At 37.0% G+C, this 21,097-nt stretch overlaps 2 protein-coding genes across 5 annotated transcripts; both read right to left on the reverse strand.

Annotated features, from left to right (window-relative positions):
- Positions 1 to 1,285: 1,285 nt before the first annotated feature.
- Positions 1,286 to 5,503, reverse strand: LOC125727081 (apoptosis-associated speck-like protein containing a CARD). Of its 4 annotated transcripts, none has more exons than XM_049003730.1 (3): positions 4,912 to 5,503; positions 3,538 to 3,561; positions 1,286 to 1,756 (listed from the first exon to the last, which is right to left on the reverse strand). In XM_049003730.1, the coding sequence occupies exons 1-3, from the start codon at positions 5,021 to 5,023 to the stop codon at positions 1,494 to 1,496; spliced, it is 399 nt and encodes a 132-aa protein (XP_048859687.1). In that variant the 5' UTR covers positions 5,024 to 5,503; the 3' UTR covers positions 1,286 to 1,493. The 4 variants fall into 4 exon arrangements, with proteins under 4 accessions (XP_048859687.1, XP_048859685.1, XP_048859684.1 ...); XM_049003728.1 differs by having other exon boundaries at positions 3,490 to 3,561; positions 4,912 to 5,501; XM_049003727.1 differs by having other exon boundaries at positions 4,756 to 5,500.
- A 3,136-nt stretch (positions 5,504 to 8,639) lies between these two features.
- Positions 8,640 to 16,277, reverse strand: LOC125727080 (protein c-ets-2-A-like). Its single transcript, XM_049003725.1, has 8 exons — positions 16,114 to 16,277; positions 15,781 to 15,862; positions 13,066 to 13,173; positions 12,244 to 12,318; positions 11,893 to 12,090; positions 10,740 to 10,985; positions 10,332 to 10,450; positions 8,640 to 9,864 (listed from the first exon to the last, which is right to left on the reverse strand). The coding sequence occupies exons 2-8, from the start codon at positions 15,860 to 15,862 to the stop codon at positions 9,574 to 9,576; spliced, it is 1,119 nt and encodes a 372-aa protein (XP_048859682.1). The 5' UTR covers positions 16,114 to 16,277; the 3' UTR covers positions 8,640 to 9,573.
- Positions 16,278 to 21,097: the final 4,820 nt, after the last annotated feature.

Genomic DNA, 21,097 nt, shown 5'->3' on the forward strand with positions numbered 1-21,097 from the left:
GATATATTTGTTTTATTTATTGCTGTGTTTCTTGCACTATGACCACCAGGTTTGTAATTTTTTCTTAACATATGACCAATGGATTATACAGCTGAAGACGACAGTAGAAAGTTACTTTGACTAAATGTTACTAAATTAAAATGGGTGTTACGATCTTGTATTACAGTTGTGGATGATAGTGGACACATGTGATTCAGCACTCGCTTGACTCGATACTCTTCATGAACCAGTTGGGTGGGACTTCACACATGAAGTTGCAAATGTCATCAGTCGCTTCATCAAATCCAGATAATGCAGCCACTGACATAGGACTTTGTACATTTGTGAACCTGTTGTGTATTTTTCTTTTTGCGTATTTCCAAAAAGAGACCAGTACACAATCAGAGGCATGATGTTGGGAGATTATTGCTATAACTGGTAACGGCCTTGGATCAGCGAACACCCTTCCACCAGGTTGATGCCAAGTTCCTTCTTACAGAATAAACTGTACTAATATGTCAGTGATATCAATTAGCTAGCCAAATTCATAGTTAGTGGGCTAGCTAGTTAAATTATTTTGGCTCATCCATTAACCTGTTTGATCATGGATTACTTGAGGGACAGCCATTTAGTTTTCTGTACATATACGCATTTCCGTATTTATGGCCAATTCCATGCAAAGGTCAACCTTATGGAAAAATTGGAACAGAATGATTTTTAAAATGTTCACTTATGACTTTATGACACATTTTCTTAGTTTTTTATAATTACTTTCAATAGTTTCATATAAAGATTCACCATGCAGGCTTGTAGTTTCGATAGGACTGGTCACATGAATGTGTAAAAATTTCATTTACACTTGGTTTAGCTTATGCGTGAAGCATTTTTCTTTCAAGAATCACAATCACAGAGACAGCAGGATTCTGTCCCCTGCTATACTACAAAATGGAATTACTATAACCAAAATTATAATATTAATATTTTAATACTAATTATTATGAAATAAGGCACCTTAAAAAGCTACACGTCCTATACCACAAATACACACTTATAAAACTGAAGCAGGCATCATTCATTAAGGAGGTTTTAAATGGGTGTATTTCATGGTCATTTGGCCTATATTCTACCAAGACTGCATATATGTCCTATATACCATGCTACAATTTAATGCATAGTAAAGACTCAAGTAAAACAAGACTTGCTAATAGCCATGTTGATTTCATATAGAATGTTACTTTTAAAAACTGACTACTCCGTAGTTCAAAAGTTCATGAAAAACATCTTGCGCAAGAAACACAAAATCAAAGAATGAAAAATTTTGCATTTTAATGAAATGCCATTTATATGTTTTTTACCACAAAATACCATTGCATGTATCAAGTACATTAACATCTTCTATATTGTATGTTTTTACCTACAACAACTGGCTCTGTGTTATAACCCTGTTGTTAAAAACCTGTCAAATTGCAGACTTATTCTGTTAAGCTCAACAAACATTACTTGTGCTTAAATGTCTACTTTTTCATCAGCTCATCCATTAGATATGGCTGGAGTTCCTGTAGGATTGAGAGTAAATCATCTTTTCCTTTGTTCCCACATGATTTTAAGGGGCCGTCGTACAGTGCCCTCATCTTATTATGGTCATTGGGCAAGGTAGAAATATCACTGTAGCTGACTGAGTTGAGAATGCCTTTATCCTGGAGACGGTCCAAGATGGAATTCACATTGTTAACTCTTTCGATGAGGGTGGTTCGGTGCACATCCAAAAAGTGCTTTTCTGGGGGTGAGAAATAGGGTTTACTAAAATTAATTTGACAGTAGTCTACAGGAAATAATTTAAGCCACATTCAGATAAAGCAATATACAATAAGTAATGTAGGATGATCTGTGATTGTTCATGTGAATAAGAAATGCAATACTAAAATATAACATTTTATTAACATAACTTGTGTAGCATTTCATGTATGTGTATGGATTTCTGAACATCATGAAACAAATCATAAGAGTTGAACAGTTTAAAGACAGATATGACAATGTGTCCACAATATGTGCATATGTAATACTTGCATAAGCTTTGTGTTGCACATTACAGCAATATAATGGCTTGAGTGCATCATATGTTTCCAGGTGAATTCGTGACGTGTTTTTGTACACATATGTATACTTCATACCTACACTACGTCAGGGGTCCCCAAAGGAACTACTTGAGGAGGACACTTGCCTAACTGGTAACCATACTACACTTGGGTAGGTGTGTGAGTTTAAAGTGGCAGTGACTAGCAGTTGGTTTGGAATAATACATCGCAGCCTACACCGTAGCCTTATAAATTTGCTTGGACTATGTAGTTGATTGCACTATTATTTTCTCAGCAATGTATTGTAAACTTTCAGTTCATGCTACTAATAACACTAACATTTACACCATATCTATTGGTTAGGGATATTTGTTTGTTTACAGAATTGTTCTAAATGAAGTGGGAAAACAGCTTCAGCAGGCCTATACGAGTTCATTCTTAAACGAGCATGTTAAAATTCCATTTTCTTATGAACTCAATACAGCAACATGTCATTTTTTTCTCATTTAAAAAATAAGTTTGTCAACAGACTAACATTCTACACAACTTCTCTGGGGCAGTTAATCAGTTGTGGAGTAATGCAATAGACAATACAAAACAATTGAAGAAATTAATGAACATCTTATTATACTAAATAAGTATCTATTATGGGTTACATGTAATAAAGCTGAAAGACGTAAGATCATTTTATCGAGTTTTGTGTTATTTGATATTAAAACTGAACGGTAGAGCCTATTTGGGGAAAATGGTGGAGAAATTATTAAATTGGAGCTAATGATGACATCATTTTGATACAGCTAATAAGGTATTGTCAATTGTCATGCACAAAATTCAAACACTACATTTCACCATAACATTTCATTTGTCTAAAGATTCTTATGTTCAGCTACCACCAAGCGTTCATTTTCTGAATGTGATTCTATGTATTTCAATTAGGTTCACAATATAGATTAAAGAGTAGGCCTACATGTTCCATGCTTTGCTGGTTTACAAAATCACTGAGGATAAAACCTGATTTTCTTTTCTTGAATTAATTAGATTTCTCCTTTAAAGGGTTACGGCCTTATGAGGGGAGAATACACATAAAGTGCATGATCTTTTAAGCCCCTTTTCGACTTAAGCGCCCGATGGGAGAATAGATCCCTGGTCTTTGGTAGTCTTAGTAAAGAAAAAGCCTTATAATTTCTATTGAAATTTCAGAGAAATTAACACTGATATTAACATATGATATTTCATTTTTGTTAAAACCTATAAAGAAATGTGTAGTATGTGTTTAAACAATCCCGAGTCTGTCCACAATTAAATATGATGCCCAAAGAATACTAGTAATTAAGAGATATTTTCTCTAAATTTACTTCTCACTTACTCCTTTGGATTTTCTTTTTAAAGAAAGTGCTTGTGTTTTAAGCACTTATCCTGCATTCTAAAAAATTACCATTCACAATGGAAATTGAAGATGGACCATAAGTAGGCTGACTCTCACCAGTCTGTCCAGAAGAGAATGAAACTAGAAAAAAAAAAACACAATAGAGAATTAACCATAAACATCGGCACACTATTTCATTTGGGTTGCCCCCATCTATTAATGCATATAACTGCAGTGTCACAGCTAAAAGTTCTTCTGTTTACCACTCCAAGAAGCGTCTCATTATTGTGCCGCTATTGCTATTTCTGAATTTTTCATATTATTGATGTTATGTGACTGACACAATAAACTGATGACATATATATATGTTATTATATATTTATATGATATTACACAGTTCGCGATTTTTTGTACGCGACCGGCTATGAAAGTAGTTTGTTAGTTTTTGTGCACGACTTGCCGTGAGTCTGAACAATCAGCAATGGAACCATTGTAGTTCGAACTACGGCGATCCCAACTAACTAACGTGGTTCAAACTACTGTGGTACAACGGTTTTGAAAAACAGTCGTACTTCGGATGTTGGTTAGTTTGAACTACCATAGTATGGTGCATCGTTAATGATAACCTCCGTCGTTGTTTGGGAAACACACCCCAATATAGGAACAGGTGTGAGTCATCAAAAACCACATAGAATAGAAAACCTACTGGAAATAGCTCTCCAGGAGCAGAGTTGGAGACCCCTGCTGTAAAATGTTCCCATTAAATACTACATTGCTTTCAATTAGTATCAGTGCAGCTTGGAATAGGCTCCAGGCTGACCATGACCCTAACCAGAGAAAGTGGTTAAAAGACAGATGAATAATATATCTGGCATATGAGAATAAATTATAATAATCAAGTTGAAATCCATACTCATATACGTATGTATTTATATTATGATCACAAAGTCTTGAAGTACCTTTTTACAGGCATACAGGCCTAAGTATACTGTATATACCACCGAGCACAGGTCAGTCTGAGTGAAAATGACAAATCTTGTCCTTGCATATAAAGATCAGTTTAATATTTTCCTATTATTCCCCATTACATAATAATGATAATAATAATATATGTAAAATACTTATCACAATAAACATTGGGGCTATTTCTTAATTGAACATAAAACGTCCATATGCGAATGCGATTCAAATTCTGTTTCACCGTTTTACTGGTTATTATGCACTATTAATCATATTTATTAACCAAAATAATGCTAAACGAACGTGATGTTTAGATAAAGAATAATACAGTTAGTTCATATTTTAGTATTCATACTTTTGAAAAAAAAATCTTACCGATCCCCAAACTCTCTTGCAAATCGTCGGCTTCCTGTGTAAAATTCGCAGATCGTAAGATATTAACTGTGACCTGTCCCGCGTTTTTCTCTGTGAAAGTGCTCACGAGTTTGTCAATCAGGTCCAATCTATCCATATTTTGCACTATACCCTTACCTATTCTAGGCTCTCCCTTTCGATCGATGAGTTTACTTTTGAATTTCTTAAACTGTTCTTCGTTCAAATCCTCGAATGTTTCAATCAAACAATCTTTTACCGTTTTCGGCATTTTGTCTCAAATCACTGGGAAAATGTTTCTTTAAAATTAAAAATTATTTAAAATAAAACAGGTAGGTTATGTTGCATACTATTTAGAGACCCAGATCTGTAAGACTGAGAACAGACCGTACACAGGAAGCGATACTTGGAGGGTAGGCAATATGTGTTCTTCCTGCATTCTTCAGAACTGTTTGCGTTTATTGTTGTAAGTACAGTATGGCCGCACTGGGGTATTGAACTAAACGGTAGGTACCAAAGTACAGCGCTTTTATAGCATGCAATTATTTAAGATAACCCAGTAGATATCATAAGGCACCGCCCTTAAACTACACATATGTGCAAGTAATAATTTTATAAGCATTAGTATTATGAACATTTTAAGTCTGCGCTTGAGAAACCTAGAAAACGATCAAGATCCACACATCCATCTGTAGAAACATCTAACCGCCCATTCCTTGCTTGTGTTTGCCTGCATGTGTGTGTGTGTGTGTGTGTGTGTGTGTGTGTGTGTGTGTGTGTGTGTGTGTGTGTGTGTGCTTTTCTTTTTATATCCTGGTGGCGACCACAACTTGACTCCACACCAAACGGGAGGGGACCATTTGTGTCGTGGGGACTGGCTCCCTGGTCTCCAGGGACTCAACTATTGAAAAAAAAGAAAACAGAATTTTAATATGTCTGGTAAAGTTTCTCTGAAAATGGTAACATGTCCCCATTTGGCTGCCAGGATAAAGAAGTGTGTGTATAGGTGGTATGCGTAGCTATGCGCCCCCTCTGGTAAAAGTGGAACAACTGAGTGTAAATTTGCCTTAAATTTACTGTTGGAAACTTGTGTACTGTAAAACCCGTTTATATGATATAGCCCAAAACTTTGCCAAATACAATCTTATACAATTTCATTAAAAGCGAAGCATTTCTGCAAACAAATAACTCAAATGAAAATGACTGAATGTCGGGACACAAAAATGAAAGTAGACCTATATAATAATTTTCATTTAAACCAAGCTACTAAATATATTGTGAGAAAGTCTGTCTGGATTGTAGGTATACCCACCCACAGCCATCTCCACACCTCTTAATTAAAGTAATTTCCTAGTTTCTTACTGTCGCTGATTTTTCTTTTAGACAACGGAATACTATTCATGTCAGAGACAACAGATTCAATAAGTACTTTTACACCACTGGATATTTTTTTTCTGGAACCAGGGCCTTTTGATGTGTTCACACCGCCTGATTGTAGTTCCTCGGAGTTGTCCCAGAACGTTTTTTTATTACTTAGTCCACATTAGGTACTTTTCATTCGAAGAAGAACTTATGGGGAGGCGCTTACAGAGTTTGCTTGCTGATTAGCTCACCACAAGCACCGGGGCTAACATGGAAGTTGCGCGAAAGCGCAAAAGAGATGTAACAGCAAAAATTGAGCAGATACTTTTTGTACTCCAATTACATTTTTGCTTGCATCCCATATTTCTGTATCGGAAAATTAGATGGCTAACCGCCGGTAAATCTGTTCCCGGAAAATTCGGTTCCTCTTGTTTTCCTCCATGGCGCGATTATTTGAATCATGACGTCACCCACTACTTTGTAGTTCGACGGTTTCACTGTCATTTTAATATATCTTTCTACGAACGTGTTGAGTTAAACCATTTATGCAAAAACATAAAAACCGTATTTTTCGATATTTGTGCATTTTACAAAGATAGGTTAAACGATTTAAATCGCTTGCTATAAGATGATTGCTGGGATAATACAGAAAACGGTAGTATTGCTTTTAAGACTTCATTAGCATGTGTAACAATCGATGTGATATTGTTTATTCTAATTATACATTAATTATAGGCAAATTATTGACCAAATACTTATTTTCCACCATACTTTGCAAATAAATTCTTTAAAATTCAGTCAATGTGATTATCTGGATTTCTTTTTCTTATTTTGTCTCATAGTTGAGGTATACCTATGGTGAAAATTACAGGCCTCTCTCATCTTTTTAAGTGGGAGAACTTGCACAATTGGTGGCTGACTAAATACTTTTTTGCTGCACTGTATCTCAAATCTTCATTTCTAAGATCATGGAAAAGGTTATAGTCCGTTAGTTGTCTTCTTTCCTACAGAAAAATAATACTAATGAATTATATCAGTGTGGCTTTAGACCAAACCATAGCACAGAAACTGCTCTAGTCAAAGTAATGAATGATTTGCTTATGGCTTCTGACCGTGGCTGTGTATCTCTGTTGGTATTACTAGATTTAACTGCAGCATTCGATACTGTGGACCATAATATCCTCTTGGACGGGCTAAAATGTGTGCTCGGCATTAAGGGTACAGCTCTCTCTTGGTTCCATTTCTATTTATCTGATTGTTATCAGTATGCCTATGTGAACAATGAATCTTCCAAGGCCACCAAAGACAAATATGGTGTCCCACAGGGATCAGTACTGGGCCCACTACTGTTTACCTTATACACGCTATGCTGTTGATGATACACAGTTATATATATCTCTTAACCCTGATGATACATCACTTCTCTCTCCATTAGAAGACTGCTCTCTTCATCTATTAGATATCCGGTGCTGGATAGCAAAAAATTTAATTATGTTAAACACAGAAAAAAACGGTAATTACCGGTACCGGTAATTGGTCCCAAAGCTGCACGAAATAAGTTTCACCACCTCAGCACTGGTGGCCTTCCTACACATCCTAACCCAGTGGTTAGAAATCTTGATCTACTAGTTGATTCAGATCTATGTTATGATGCTCACATAAGAAGTATTACTAGAACTGCAATTTATCATCTACGGAACATAGCCAAGCTTTGGAAGATGCTCTCCCTTCATGACGCAGAAAAATTAATACATGCCTTTATAACTTCCAGATTGGACTACTATAATGCCCTCCTTTCTGGTTGCCCGTCGGGATCCTTACAAAATCTTCAGCTGGTGCAGAATAAAGCAGCCAGAATTCTCACAAGCACTAAGAAATCTGATTGCATTATACTGTCTTATCCTCCCTTCACTGGCTTCCAGTTAAGTCCCAGATTGACTATAAAATACTGCTATTAACCTATAAAGCAGTGGTTCCCAAACTAGGGTACGCATACCCTCGGCGGTACGCAAGAGGCTGCAGGGGTACGCGTATCTGTGGTTACTAGCCAAATGGCTAGCATAGCTGGAGCCAGTCATGTGGAAAGTGATAAAGGGTCTGAGGCGGAGCCTCAAAGTGGGAGGAAGCATGTCACCTCGGACTGTAACACAACCTCATCAAAGAAGCACAGATATGATGACAATTATATTTCGCTGGGGTTCACATGTATAAATATTGGTGGATTTTCTTGGCCACAATGTGTTAATTGTGCAAAAGTATTGTCTCACAACTCAAAGAAACCTTCACTATTGCGCAGACATTCAGTTCAGATAATGCTAAATGTCTGGACAAAGTCGTCATGCTACCCAGATCTGGCACAGAACTGGCCCTGCACCCAGTGGAGTTAAAGGGAAGAAGATGGTGGATAAAATCAGAGAACATCATGCACAATTCTACCCAGCCCCTCCACAGAACAGTACTAGGGATCTCTTCTTTTTCAATATCACCAAAGTCTGCCTATTCTGGTAGATAAAGTACATTGGATCTGGAATTTCCACAGTTTTTATTATTTACTGAAGGTTTTCTAGTTCCAATAAATTTTTGAAACAGATTATAACAAACAATTCTTCAGTTTTAAAACAACTCAATACAGCCAGTTGCTTATTAAGTAAACATATAGCTAGTGCATATCTATGATCTTCTTTTCAACTGGCTCTTTTTCAAAGATCAAAATTGTTGATACTGTTAATATCACTTTATAACTTTATACAACAGATATAAAAGGGGTTTACAGTTTACAGTTCTATCAGCCCTATTTCTGCTTCATCAGAAGAGTTAATAAGCTAAGGTTCGGACTTCAAAGTTAGGTGAAGTCATTTGATCCCAAACAGTGATAAGTACAGTACCAGTCAAACATCTGGACACATCTACTGAAAATAATTTGTTTTTCAAAAGATAATGTCCCTTAGCACACCTTGAGGTTATGTAGCAAGTATTATCTTGTGAACAAGGAAAGTGATGGGCTGCTCTGACAGATGACCTGGCCCCCACAAAAGTCTAATATTTGAGAAAATTTTTACGTGTTGAACACTTTTTTTTTTGTCGTTGCAGGATTTGATTTGCATTACTTCGTTGCCTTGAAGCCTTTTACCATAAGGTGAATAACATAGTTAAATATAAAAGCAGGTGTGACCCACCTTTTGATTGTCACTTGGGTGAGTTAGTGGCGTATGGCAGTCCAAATTTAAATTGCTTGGGTGAAAATGATCTTTCTCCCAATTTGTAAGTCTAAATGCCATGTAAGTGATCTGACATAAAATGTCGAACCAGGGACCCTCTGAAACACTGAATACCATGGGGGCAGGTTGCATGCACTAATTTGACAGTTTCAGTTAGGAAGTTCCAGAGGCTTCAGCAACTTCATTTTTAGAAATCACATGTTCTGCTGACCCTATTAATTTAATAACTGTGATTGTGGTTTCATTCTACTGGGTCAACCATGCCTTCTCTGTGCTCTTCTGTCTCATGGTGTGGGACAGTAGGTGCTATATATTGTGAGGGCAGATCTACGGGTGAAATATTCAAACAGTTCTGAACTTCCTGAGCAGTTTTTCCCAGCATGCCCTGCACATCACATACAAAGCGATACACATAGCGCTTTCCTGCTGTCTTGTGGATGATGTTCTTGTGGTAGTAGTAGCGTAGGCCACGGCTAAGCTTCTCGTAGTTCATCTTGGGCTTATTTTTGCACTGACCCCACCGCTTAGCTACCTGGAACAGGATGAAATAGGAATGAATATGATAAAATGACTGGGTAAGTGTGATAATTACACTGACATATAGTAATACGATTAGGATAAGACACAAGGGTTACTGACTGGAGAATAAAGCTGAACAAAGACCAGTAATTGTAATTATTGTTAATTCATGTAATTATTGTTTATGGGGTAGGAACAGCAAAATTCATACTTCAGTATGTTGGTCACATTTTTTCACATATTATTTTGAGATTTGCTCATTTGTTTTGTAATCAATGATTATGTTAACTGATAATAAGATAATCTGATACCCAACTATAACAAGAATATTCAACATCATGTCTAAATCAGACTATTCAAGGACATGGCAGGTCATCCGTACAGGCAGCCTGATCTGAGGTGACGCCAGGCATCACATTGGAAGATGCTAATTAAACACAAAAAGACCTCTTGCATCTGGGAGAATTTTGGTTTCCATACCTCAGCAGGGTCAGACATCTTGAATTCCCAGCCATCTCCTGTCCAGCTAATGAAAGAACGGCAGGCAGAGTCCAAGAGGAGTTCAAGCAGAAACTGCCACAGTTGCATTGGCCCTGAGCCTGGGTGAGTAAGGAGAAGACGATCATAAAGATTCCATTTTCTCTGATGAATGTGTTATGGTAAAGCAATATTTTTATATGTCATAATTGGTTCTTTTTAAATGGAAGTAGTTTGAGTCATCGAGTAAAGATTAGTATTTGGAAAGGAAAAATACAATTATCTTTTACTCTGTTTACAGTTGCAAACCCCAATGAAACTTGAAATGTCAAATAGAAACATCATGCCATTTCTCTGTATAATGAACAACACTGACTTCCTTTGCAATGTACTGACAGGCTAATATCTAACCTGTGTAAGTTGACATTCCGGTCATCTCAGTGTTTGATTCTGTTTTTAGAGAGGCTGTACTTCGATGCTTCACCACTTGAGGGCAGTGTTGATCAGAGGACTGAGAGTCAGGAGACAAGGTACAAGATGGAGGTAGGCCTTCTGGAGGTGGGCAGTAGCTAGGAGATGGATAGTCAGCCCAGAAGCAGTTCTGGTGATCTGTCTCAAACCTTGTGGTACTACAGTGAATGTAGGTTCTGTCAGGATCTGTATAAATAGAAAATGATCAGCAATGGTAATGTATAATTCTGAAACCTATGATCATTTTACTTATTCTATTTTATGCGAATTCTAAATTGTGGACTAAAAAGTCTTTCTACATTTGGCATATCATGCTGTGTATTACTGATATATGCTGATATTAGACTTTAACATACTACAGTAAAATCCCTATAGTGGACTCGCTTATAACGGAATTTCGTCTATAACGGATGAGGTCCACTGGTCCCGGCTGCGCACCTTTAAGAACATGCAGAAAAAGCATCGGATATAGCGGACTCGCACATAACGGAATTTTGCTTATGACGGACAAACAATTTGGTCCCAAGGGCCGCTTTTACGTGTAGTCTTGTTAGGCTATAATGAACATGCAGGCCCGGCCTACAAAGCGCATGGCGTGCCGGTGCATGATATCCAATGCAGACACGTAGTTGGAATTATTAATAGTCACGCATCTGATCAGGTAAAGTTGAATTACTACATGTACAATATAATAATCTATACCACAATTGTGTCTGCTGGGGTGTGGCATGAGTAAATAGTGTCCTGTAGTTGTGTTCTGGGCATACAGCAACTCTGGATATAAGGGACTGTTTTGCCAGGTCCCTTGAAGTCCGTTATAACTAGATTTTACTGTATTTCCATTACCATTAACACTACCATAAGTAATATTGATTAAAATTACCTACAATCAAGAACACCCATATAGGCCATTTATTTGAACAGTTAAAGGGTATTGTTTTTCTTTGTAAATATAATAAAATCACTGATTAGCAACAACTATGTTTTATAGCTGAAAACCTTACATTTCCATGTGTGTTGCATTCCATATTCTAGACATGTATGGTACTTTTCTTTCTGTTTGTGTTATTTCACATTTATCACTCTTCCTCACCCAAGTGCTCCAGATTAGTCATGCTGTTGGCTTCCTCTCGGTAACTTTCTGTCCCTGGATGGTAATGGCCTTGTTCAGCCATCACTTTGGAGCTGAATTCCTCCCCATTCTGTGTTTGAGGACAGGGGGGCAGCAGATTCTGGTAGGTGGGTCCAGACCCCTGAAATCCCACTTGGAAGTTGTCCAGAGTTGTAGTACCTGAGGTAATATAATAATGATGATGATAGCAAAGTTATTATCATTATTATTATTGTTGTTATTATTATTAACAACAACAACAATAATAATAATAATAATAATAATGAGGATGATGATGATGCTTCATATCAATAACACGGGTTCACAACTCACCATTTGTACAAGTTGCCCAGTAGTTGAATTCAGAGTATGGATCCAAACTGAGTGAAATGGAGTTACTGAAACCAACTAAGAAAAAGAAAATAGATTTGGATATATTCCTGGTTTAGCTGAAAATATATTTTGTTACACAGTAATTATAACATGAAAACATATTATCATAAAGACATGGCATGGTGGCCCCCTCTTCCAAAACTGCGGGACGAATCCCAGCTGTGGTCCTGTCTGATTCTCCCCATGTTGTTCTGCCCATTTTGTTCTCTCAGTGTTGCACGGATTTCCTCCAGTTATTCCCATTTCCTTCCACAGCCCAAAGACATGCACTTAGGCTCATTAATGTCTCTTAGCTGCCAGCAGTGTTTGTCTGTGTGTGTGTGTGTGTGGGGGGGGGGGGGGTTGCATAGATCACATTTTGGGACCAGAATGTTTCCAAAGTGCAGTAAAACCTGACACTTCCTTACTTTTGGGGACACTTCTTCAGGTCCCCTTTTGGATAACCTCAGTTTTATAACAATCTGTGAATGCGATTAAAAAGTCTTGTTTTTTGGTTGGTTACTTATGGTTAAGGTTAGGGCTGGGTGGGGGTTAAGGGTGTTGTGATTGGGATTAGGGTTTTTCCCATGGAAATGAATGGACTGTCTCCATTTAGAAAGGTACACCAACTTAGAATAAAGAATAAATTTCCTAGTATATACATAACAATAGAATCTCTTTTAATCAATGTAATTATTGTTCATGGAGAAGGAACGGCAAATAACACATGTTCAGGATTATTGAAACAATATTTAGGCTTAAGGTTGGATATTTCCTGAATACCTTTATGGTCATATGATCTGAGAACTTTTGGATGTTCCACATGGCTGAGCGCATACTGCTGCTGCACTGACCCATTGGTATCTATCAGCAATGAGAGGTCTTCTCCATCTACAAACAGAAGTATGCACATATTGTATACAGTGTATTCCAAGAGTTATATAATGACAATACCAACTTATTAGCTATTGTAGTGCTCAATATAGCAATATAGCGATCAAGGCTACCATTGTAAACAGTTTTGAATCACCTATCTTTACTCCTTCAAAAGAAAAAATGCCCAGCCTCAATGACACGCATATCTATCTTTATGAAACAGGGTTATTATCGTTCACGAAAACTAACGAAATAACGAAAACCAAATGAGAAAAAAAACATTAACTGACATTAAAATAAAAACGAGGCTTCACGAAAAAACAATAACTGAAACCGTATTGTATGTTTATAAAACAAACTAAAATTACAGAAAAAAATGTCATCGATTTTCATTTTTGTTAATGTATTTTATATATAATTCTAGGTGGATGATTTCCACCTGCTGTCGTCTGGCTTGAGGAACAAAACCGCTTCTGTGGAGCATGGCATGTGAGCGGAGCAGAGCCTGAGCGAAAGGCATACATGAAGAAAAAAAAACAGGAGCGTTACCTTATCTCTCGCTCTGACTAACTCCACTTTCGCACCACAGCGGTACCGGACCCGCTCACACAATGCCTCTGAAGCATGACTGACCCAGAATCAATCTGTGTATCATTAGGTTAAGTAGTGAGCCAATGCCGCACCCATGTGTTAAAGGCTTTTTGGTGTGATTTCGTTGGAGCGGGGAGTGATAATGAGCGGAGCGATCTGCAGTACTCTGTAGCATCACGTTTTCCTAAAGATCCACAAGAATTTGTTGCTTGACTGAAGTACACTCGTGTCTCTCTCTCTCACGCGCGCTCGCACACACACGTTTTATAGTTGTTTTTTTATGGATGGTTGTTTATCTGTCTGTAAATACATTTTTGAAAACAGTGTACTTTGTTGGGTTTTATTGCAATTTTTTTCTAACCTATTTCAATCGAGACTCTGACAAATACCTTCTATTACAAAAAAAATAAAACTAATAAAAACTTAACTTAATTAGCAACCCTTAAAAGCTAATAAAAACTGAAAATGAGAACAAAAACAGAAAATGAAATTAAAAAAAAAACTAATGAAAGCAGAATTCTTTTACATCTAATTCTTAAACTGTGGATCACCAGCTTCCTGAATAATAAGAAATATGTGTACCAGAGTTGTCATCTATATACCACAAGGTCATGTGATCTGCCCACTAATGTTCTTCTTGTATACAAATAATGGCACTCCAAGAACTTGTCAATCACAAAACGCTGAGGAGATCACTCTTGTAGACCTAATCACTAATTCCCCTCTTGCCCATTCCCAGAGTCAAGCATTTCTTTAGCTCATATTAAATTGACATTATTGATATTAACATATCTATGAACCTAATATTATGTGTAGTATGTATACAAATCATTGTAACATTAATTCTCTGCACAGCATCTCTTTGTGAAGGCAGGTATCTGTATATGCACTATATTACTTTAGGAAAATAGACCTTGCCAAAGTAACGTACTGGGGCTACATTTAAGGCTACTTATAAGAGTATTACAAGAATATTAATAAGAGTTTGAACAGACAGATAAATTCCAGTCCAGTTTTGATTACTTAAACAAGGCTATATATAGTCCAGCTGGGATCTAATTGAAATTGTAGCAAATAAATTATTTCTTTTAATTAAGGTTAATTTGGATTAACCAGAGGGTCCCATATAGTGCACCCAGACTTGAATACACAGAGCACTTGTAAACACTAAGGTCAATTTAAAGAACCAGTTTACCTAAACAATATATTCTAAGATGATGGAAGGAAAGAGCATGGAAACTTCACAAACATACAAAGCAAGGGCATGAATCCCACCCACAGCCTTAAATGCTAAATATGAATATGCATTGCCAAATATTATGACAATTAATAAATATCAAAATGTGTAATGTTTTAGATTTTGTTGTGCTTCTGGAGAGGAAATAAAAAAGAATGAACAAGACATTTACCTTAAATTCGAATAAATAAACAACTGCAGCTAAAATGGCCATCCCACTGCTACTACAATATACTTTAATGACTCCACTTCTTTATCTATTGTTATAACCATTCTTCATTTTTATGTGTTATTTAAGGGCTAACAAAGAACCATTTCCATATTGATCGGGTCAATACACCTTTAGTAAAACAAATGTTCCACCTCCTTGCTTCACTCCTGAAACACTGAACAAATTTGGAAGAAAGAAGGAAATGATAGCAGAGGGACAGAGTTAGCATTGGGTGGAGAGAGGCACTCAGCCAGGGGAAGCAGGAAGCCTGGCGGAAGGGATTAGAAAAGATAGAGAGTAAAAAAGTCATCACCTTGACTGTCCTAAATTTCTGTCTTCCCAGTTTAGATAAAATCCATTCTCAAAACTGCTTATTCCATAAACTACCGCATTACAGCCCTCAGTGGAAACTAACAAGCAGAAATCTACTTTTCAGTTTTGCCACATCAAAATTCTGTCCTTTTTCTGTAGGACACAGGACATATGATAAACACATGATAGCACAAAACAATAATTATGTTCTCTTTGTGGTAAATTGTTTTGTCAATTACAATACTATTGTATCGTTTTTCTCATTTCTTACCGTATGACACAAAGTCAAATCCAGCTGGGACTTCCTGCATTCTGAAATCCTCCAGGTTAAAGTCGGCCTGGTACATTCTCATCTGTCAGTCATCCGCGGAGGGAAAGAAAGATATTAGCGCAATGACATGTGGACGATATTCCTTATCCTAAAATAATACAACACAGCCCGTTCAAATGCTTTCGCTCCCGAAAAGTGCATTCTTTTTTCAAAATTATATATATAAAGTTTAAATTCATATCGGTAGTAATGGGTGTTTGCCGATCCGTCACAATAGTAAATAAAATAACAATACATTACAATAATAAGCAATGCAATTTCAACTTTTATTACCTGTGACTGTCTAATTACAACAGTTCTGACGATGTATATGAAGATCGCAGTTCGGACGCTGAGGTAGGAATTTGCTGCCTGTCTCTCTCTGTTTCGGGACAGTTATAAAGAGAAGGCGCGTGTAGGGGCGTAGCCAGAGCCACCCAGATTGAACGCGCACTGCTTCGTGACTTCTGTCCCCATCGTTTTAATGTTTTATGACGTCAGTTGTGTAAGTAGCCTCTATTACAGTGACTTAAAATATGGCAACTAAGTAGAAGTACTACCACGATAGTAATTGAGATACTTGGATAGAGTATGTTGCATACTCAGTGTTGAAAATACATGTTTTGTAGTAGTTTGAAGTACAAATTTCGATGAATGAATATTTCCAAAATTTAAGCCTTAAGTCTTAAATTCCAGATATCTTGAATAAATGATATTATCATTGTTGACTCGAGTAATATTTGTGTTTTATAGCTTTAAATGTGTATTGAGAAGTAATTGCACATATATGCAATTTTACAATGGTAATAATGGTAATCACATCCAACTGAACTGTAAGAAAAAAAATAGGTTTATAGTTAATAGTGATACTGCACATAGATATATCGTATGTTACAATATAATGTAATGTAGTGCAGAAACGAATACCACAAAACATAAGTAGTAGGGAAAAACATAAAACTTACATAAAATTTAATAAATTAGAAAAGCGTTTTAATCATAAGTCTCAAAATGGCAAAACGTATCAATCCGAATTGTCGAAATCCTGCATGCTTTAAGAGCCAAGAAACAAAACAATGGAGAGCTGGACGAGTAGACAACTATGAAATCACAGCCTGAGTGGCAAGGGTAGATAACACTGGTTCAAGGACCTTGTATAAACAAACTGTCACTGAAGAAGAAAAAACACATCTGGAAAAGTGCGGAGCTCACGGCACAAGAGACTTGAGTCGTGATTGACTGAACCCCCCCTCCCCCAACTCTCGTATACGAGGCACTTTCCAGATTACTATTGATATACAATGTATCGTGTCCTTCGCAATACAATTGTCTCAAAGGTCTTAACAAATTATTTAGCAATAATAGCATTCTTCACATAAAAAGTCCATTTTAATTGTTTCCACTGTAGTCAAACAAATGGAACTCCAGAGGGTAAAATCGAGCTTATATGGTAGACAGCTCCAGGTCAATTAATTAATGAAGCTGTAGATGTTGCGGAAACTTAAGAACTGGGCATCTGAGAGGGATAGTCAACAGTCAGTTAGGCCGAACAGTTCAAAGGCATAGAACGAAACTGTGAACCGTGCGTCTTAATACCGTAAGTGTTTAGTGGTGTGGGGGTTCCAGGCTGATTTGGTCCCTGCCAAATCAAGTTGAAACCCAACCTACGCCCGTGGACCATTGAACGTACAGTTAATAATCTCTTCGGGCACGTAGTGCAGGAAAGGTTATTGCTCACATATACTGACGCACAGCAGAGATAAAAAAATAGAAATAGTATAATATAACAAGACATAACAAGCACGAATAGAAAACAGAATTACAGTACAAATAAAACAGCAAACGAAGGGCCCATTCGAATAAATTCAAAGAATAAATCTATTCCTACTCCTTGAGTACAACGGTGTCATATTCTATGAATCCCAGTGTCTCAAAATTCGAAAAATCTGTTCAAATTATGGACATGTTAAAACTGTCAAAATTATGGACGTGGACTTGCGTTTTAATGAATAATTAAAACATAAATGCTGTCCTAAATAATAAATAATTCGACTATATATTTTTTTTCCCAATATTACAGTAGGCATGATTGCTTTTTGCAAATGTATGCATTTATTATTGGAAATCAATTACCAACAATAAACAATAACAAAGATTGTCCAAAGGTCATAAGAAACCCTTCATCACTTAACAAAAACTTAAGCCCAACAACAGATCGGCACGTTGACTAGTTAAATATTACATAGTCATACAACTAAGTATATATAGATCAGAGGGCGGCAACCTTTTTAAAGCAAAAAGCCATTTTATCCTAAATGTCTGACCCAAGATTTACAAAGAGCCCCTATGGATAGAGAAGAGGGTTTGAGATATGATTTTACAAAAACTTACAAAAAATAAAGATTTTTTTTTCGGGGGGGGGGGGGGGGGGGGTTCGGTCTCAGTTTTAAATCACTTGGACAATCACAGAGCAAAGGTGACTAATATCTCAATATTGTTCAGTTCTGTAGCGATAGTCTTCACCCTCGCCCAAGTTTGTTTGGCTTTGCAGTTGTCTGCCTTTCACTCTCCACTCCACTACTTGTAATTTTGCTGACTGAACAGTGGAAAATGTCCTCACCACTCCGAACTCAGCTGGCTATAATATGTAAATCGGAGAAAATATAATATTTTTACGAAGATCCGGGAAGGCGTGGTGACAATTTACTAGAAAAAGTATATGAAATAATTAAGAATCCCAAAAAACTTAATAAATCGACAAATGGGCGTCGTCACCATTAAATCTGACGGGGACATGTCCCCTTCACATTTCTTAATTATTCGTTTGGACCACCCCACATTTAACATTAAATATTAGTTTCATACCAGTGTGTCCCCCCATAATGTAAATTATGCAGTTAAGATATCACAGAAGCGCGCGACGGACAGACTCATTCACATCTAGCTAAAGAAATATCTAAACGAAAAATAATAAAAATAGTTAACCCATGAATAAATTCTTCATATTTACTAAAGTATTATCATAATATGTTAAGACATGAAAATATGAATGTGTCTATCATTCTGAAAAGAGCCGCAGCCTGGTATGATATAAGACTAGATGTACTTCGGTGGTAACTTATTTCACATCGACAGTAACTGCAAATAACTATGGTCTTGTCGATGGACCCATCTTACAGAGTTTTGAAGCTGAACCAGCCATTCAAAATACCATTTTCTTTCTTGTTCATTATTTTTCCCAAGCTGCCACATGACTCGACAAGCGTTAATGGTATAAAAAAATAGTCACGTTATAATGAATTCCCGTTGACGCGCTATTATCGCGTTAACTTTGACAGCCATATATATATATATATATATATATATATATATATATATATATATATATATATATATATAGGGCTGTCAAATATATATATATCGCCATCGAGTCCATTTAAACCAATATTTATTTGACTGATGTCTCAATACAATTTAAGGTCTTTTAAGTATAGGCCTAGTACAAATGAATGGCTTATTAAACACTTTAGTTCAATGTAAGTGTCAGATTAAAACAGCCCTCTAACATAATAAAATGTCTATTTTATCAGGCTACCGTTATTGGTGATTTAAACATGACAAATCCAACAAAACTCAGACATTGCGTCCCCTCGTGCATTGCTGGACACGGCCTAATGATACCCGATGTTACTAAACTCGGGTTTATGTCAAGCGATATTTAACTCTCCTGCTGGCTAACGTTAGCTAACTAACGTTAATTAACATACGTTAATAACAAAACTTCACAGTATTTTTCTCGCTGGGACAGATTATACACATGGGGGGTAAACTATGAGGAGGGGCGATGTTTATAACCTCAACCCCTCCAATGCTCAACCCAAAATTATGCCCTGGATTACACAACTACCCTACCAGACATGTGTGTGGTATATTTTGACAGTTTTAAGCCAACGCAGCATGTGTCTGCGGGACAAAAACGCAGAAACAATTCTGTCTTCTTATAGGCCTACTTGCAGTGACACATTTACTTCGTTAGCAATTGTAAACTGCTAACGATTGCTAACCTTGTTCACTGCCTCTGTGACGAGAGATGTGAATGTCACGACATGATGCAGAGTTATCGGTAAAAGACTGGAATGATGAGGGATGGAAAGGAATTAAGAGATGCGAATTGACGGAGGAATGTCGCTTATTGGCCAGATTACCCTGACTACAAGTCTACTGTCAGTTTAATGACGTGTTATTTACAGTCTAGTTAAGGACGATAGACCCTGGTTCGAGTCTCCGCCTGGGTCACATGTGTGCGGAGTTTGCATGTTCTCCCCATGTCGTCGTGGGGTTTCCTCCGGGTACTCCGGTTTGCCCCCGCAGTGCAAAAACAGGCTGAGGCTATATTGAACTTGCTAAATTGCCCGTAGGTGTGAATGGTGTGCGAGTGTGCCCTGCGATGGGCTGGCTCCCTATCCTGGGTTATTCCTTGCCTCGTGCCCATTGCTTCCGGGATAGGCTCCGGACCCCCCGCGACCCAGTAGGATAAGCGGTTTTGGTAAATGCATGGATGGATAAGGACAATATTGTTATAATTTGTTATTGTTGAATAAATTACACGCGATGTTTTTACAGAATATTGGGTAGTGTGTACCTAAATTGATTCGCACAACGCCACTGCTTTAACTGAGGAAAAATAGCTTTGTAGGCTATGTTTTTAAAGTCGGTCAGAATTCTCCATTGTGGACCCCTGCCATCCATCCATCCATCTATCCATCCATCCTTCCATCTATCCATCAATCTATCCAAAACTATCCATCCTTCTGACAGCTTATTCTGGTCAGGACTGCTAGGATTAAGATTCCAATCTTTATTAAAGATATTTATGAATAATACAGAATTGCAAAAAAGAAAGAAAAGAAGAGAAAAATGCGGAGCTTGCAGGTAGGGTTAACGGAGTGATTTTTAGCATCTTGTCCATTAGCGGAGTTCTTTCTTATGATAATGGAGTTGTTGAAAATGGATAGACGCGTTCTATTAAATGAACCTATATCAAATAATGCATGTTTGTGTGCGTTCAAATATGTATAATTATGCCCATTCTCCACACAATCTGTTTTATAGAAAGTGCGGAGCCGGTAAAGTCAAGCGTACCTTGAAAATAAACAAAATAGTTTGGGATTTTCTAAGAAAGTAATATGACTTATTCACCAATAAGAAACTAGCTTAAATGGTTAGTGTGACTTCACTTCCCAATTTTAGACGACAGAGAGCGAAAAAAACCTCGTCA

The sequence above is a fragment of the Brienomyrus brachyistius genome, unplaced genomic scaffold, assembly GCF_023856365.1.
Source record: "Brienomyrus brachyistius isolate T26 unplaced genomic scaffold, BBRACH_0.4 scaffold86, whole genome shotgun sequence".
NCBI classification, from domain to species: domain Eukaryota; kingdom Metazoa; phylum Chordata; class Actinopteri; order Osteoglossiformes; family Mormyridae; genus Brienomyrus; species Brienomyrus brachyistius.

Coding starts and splice junctions, on each gene's coding strand:
- LOC125727081 (XM_049003726.1), bottom strand. CDS start 5,023: ATGCCGAAAACGGTAAAAGATTGTTTGATTGAAACATTCGAGGATTTG. Junction 3,562..4,755: donor GCAAGAGAGTTTGGGGATCG/GTAAGATTTTTT, acceptor TTTTTTTTCTAG/TTTCATTCTCTTCTGGACAG. Junction 1,757..3,489: donor TTCAATTTCCATTGTGAATG/GTAATTTTTTAG, acceptor TCTCACCCCCAG/AAAAGCACTTTTTGGATGTG.
- LOC125727080 (XM_049003725.1), bottom strand. CDS start 15,862: ATGAGAATGTACCAGGCCGACTTTAACCTGGAGGATTTCAGAATGCAG. Junction 13,174..15,780: donor ATTTGACTTTGTGTCATACG/GTAAGAAATGAG, acceptor TTCTGTTTGTAG/ATGGAGAAGACCTCTCATTG. Junction 12,319..13,065: donor CAGATCATATGACCATAAAG/GTATTCAGGAAA, acceptor TCTTTTTCTTAG/TTGGTTTCAGTAACTCCATT.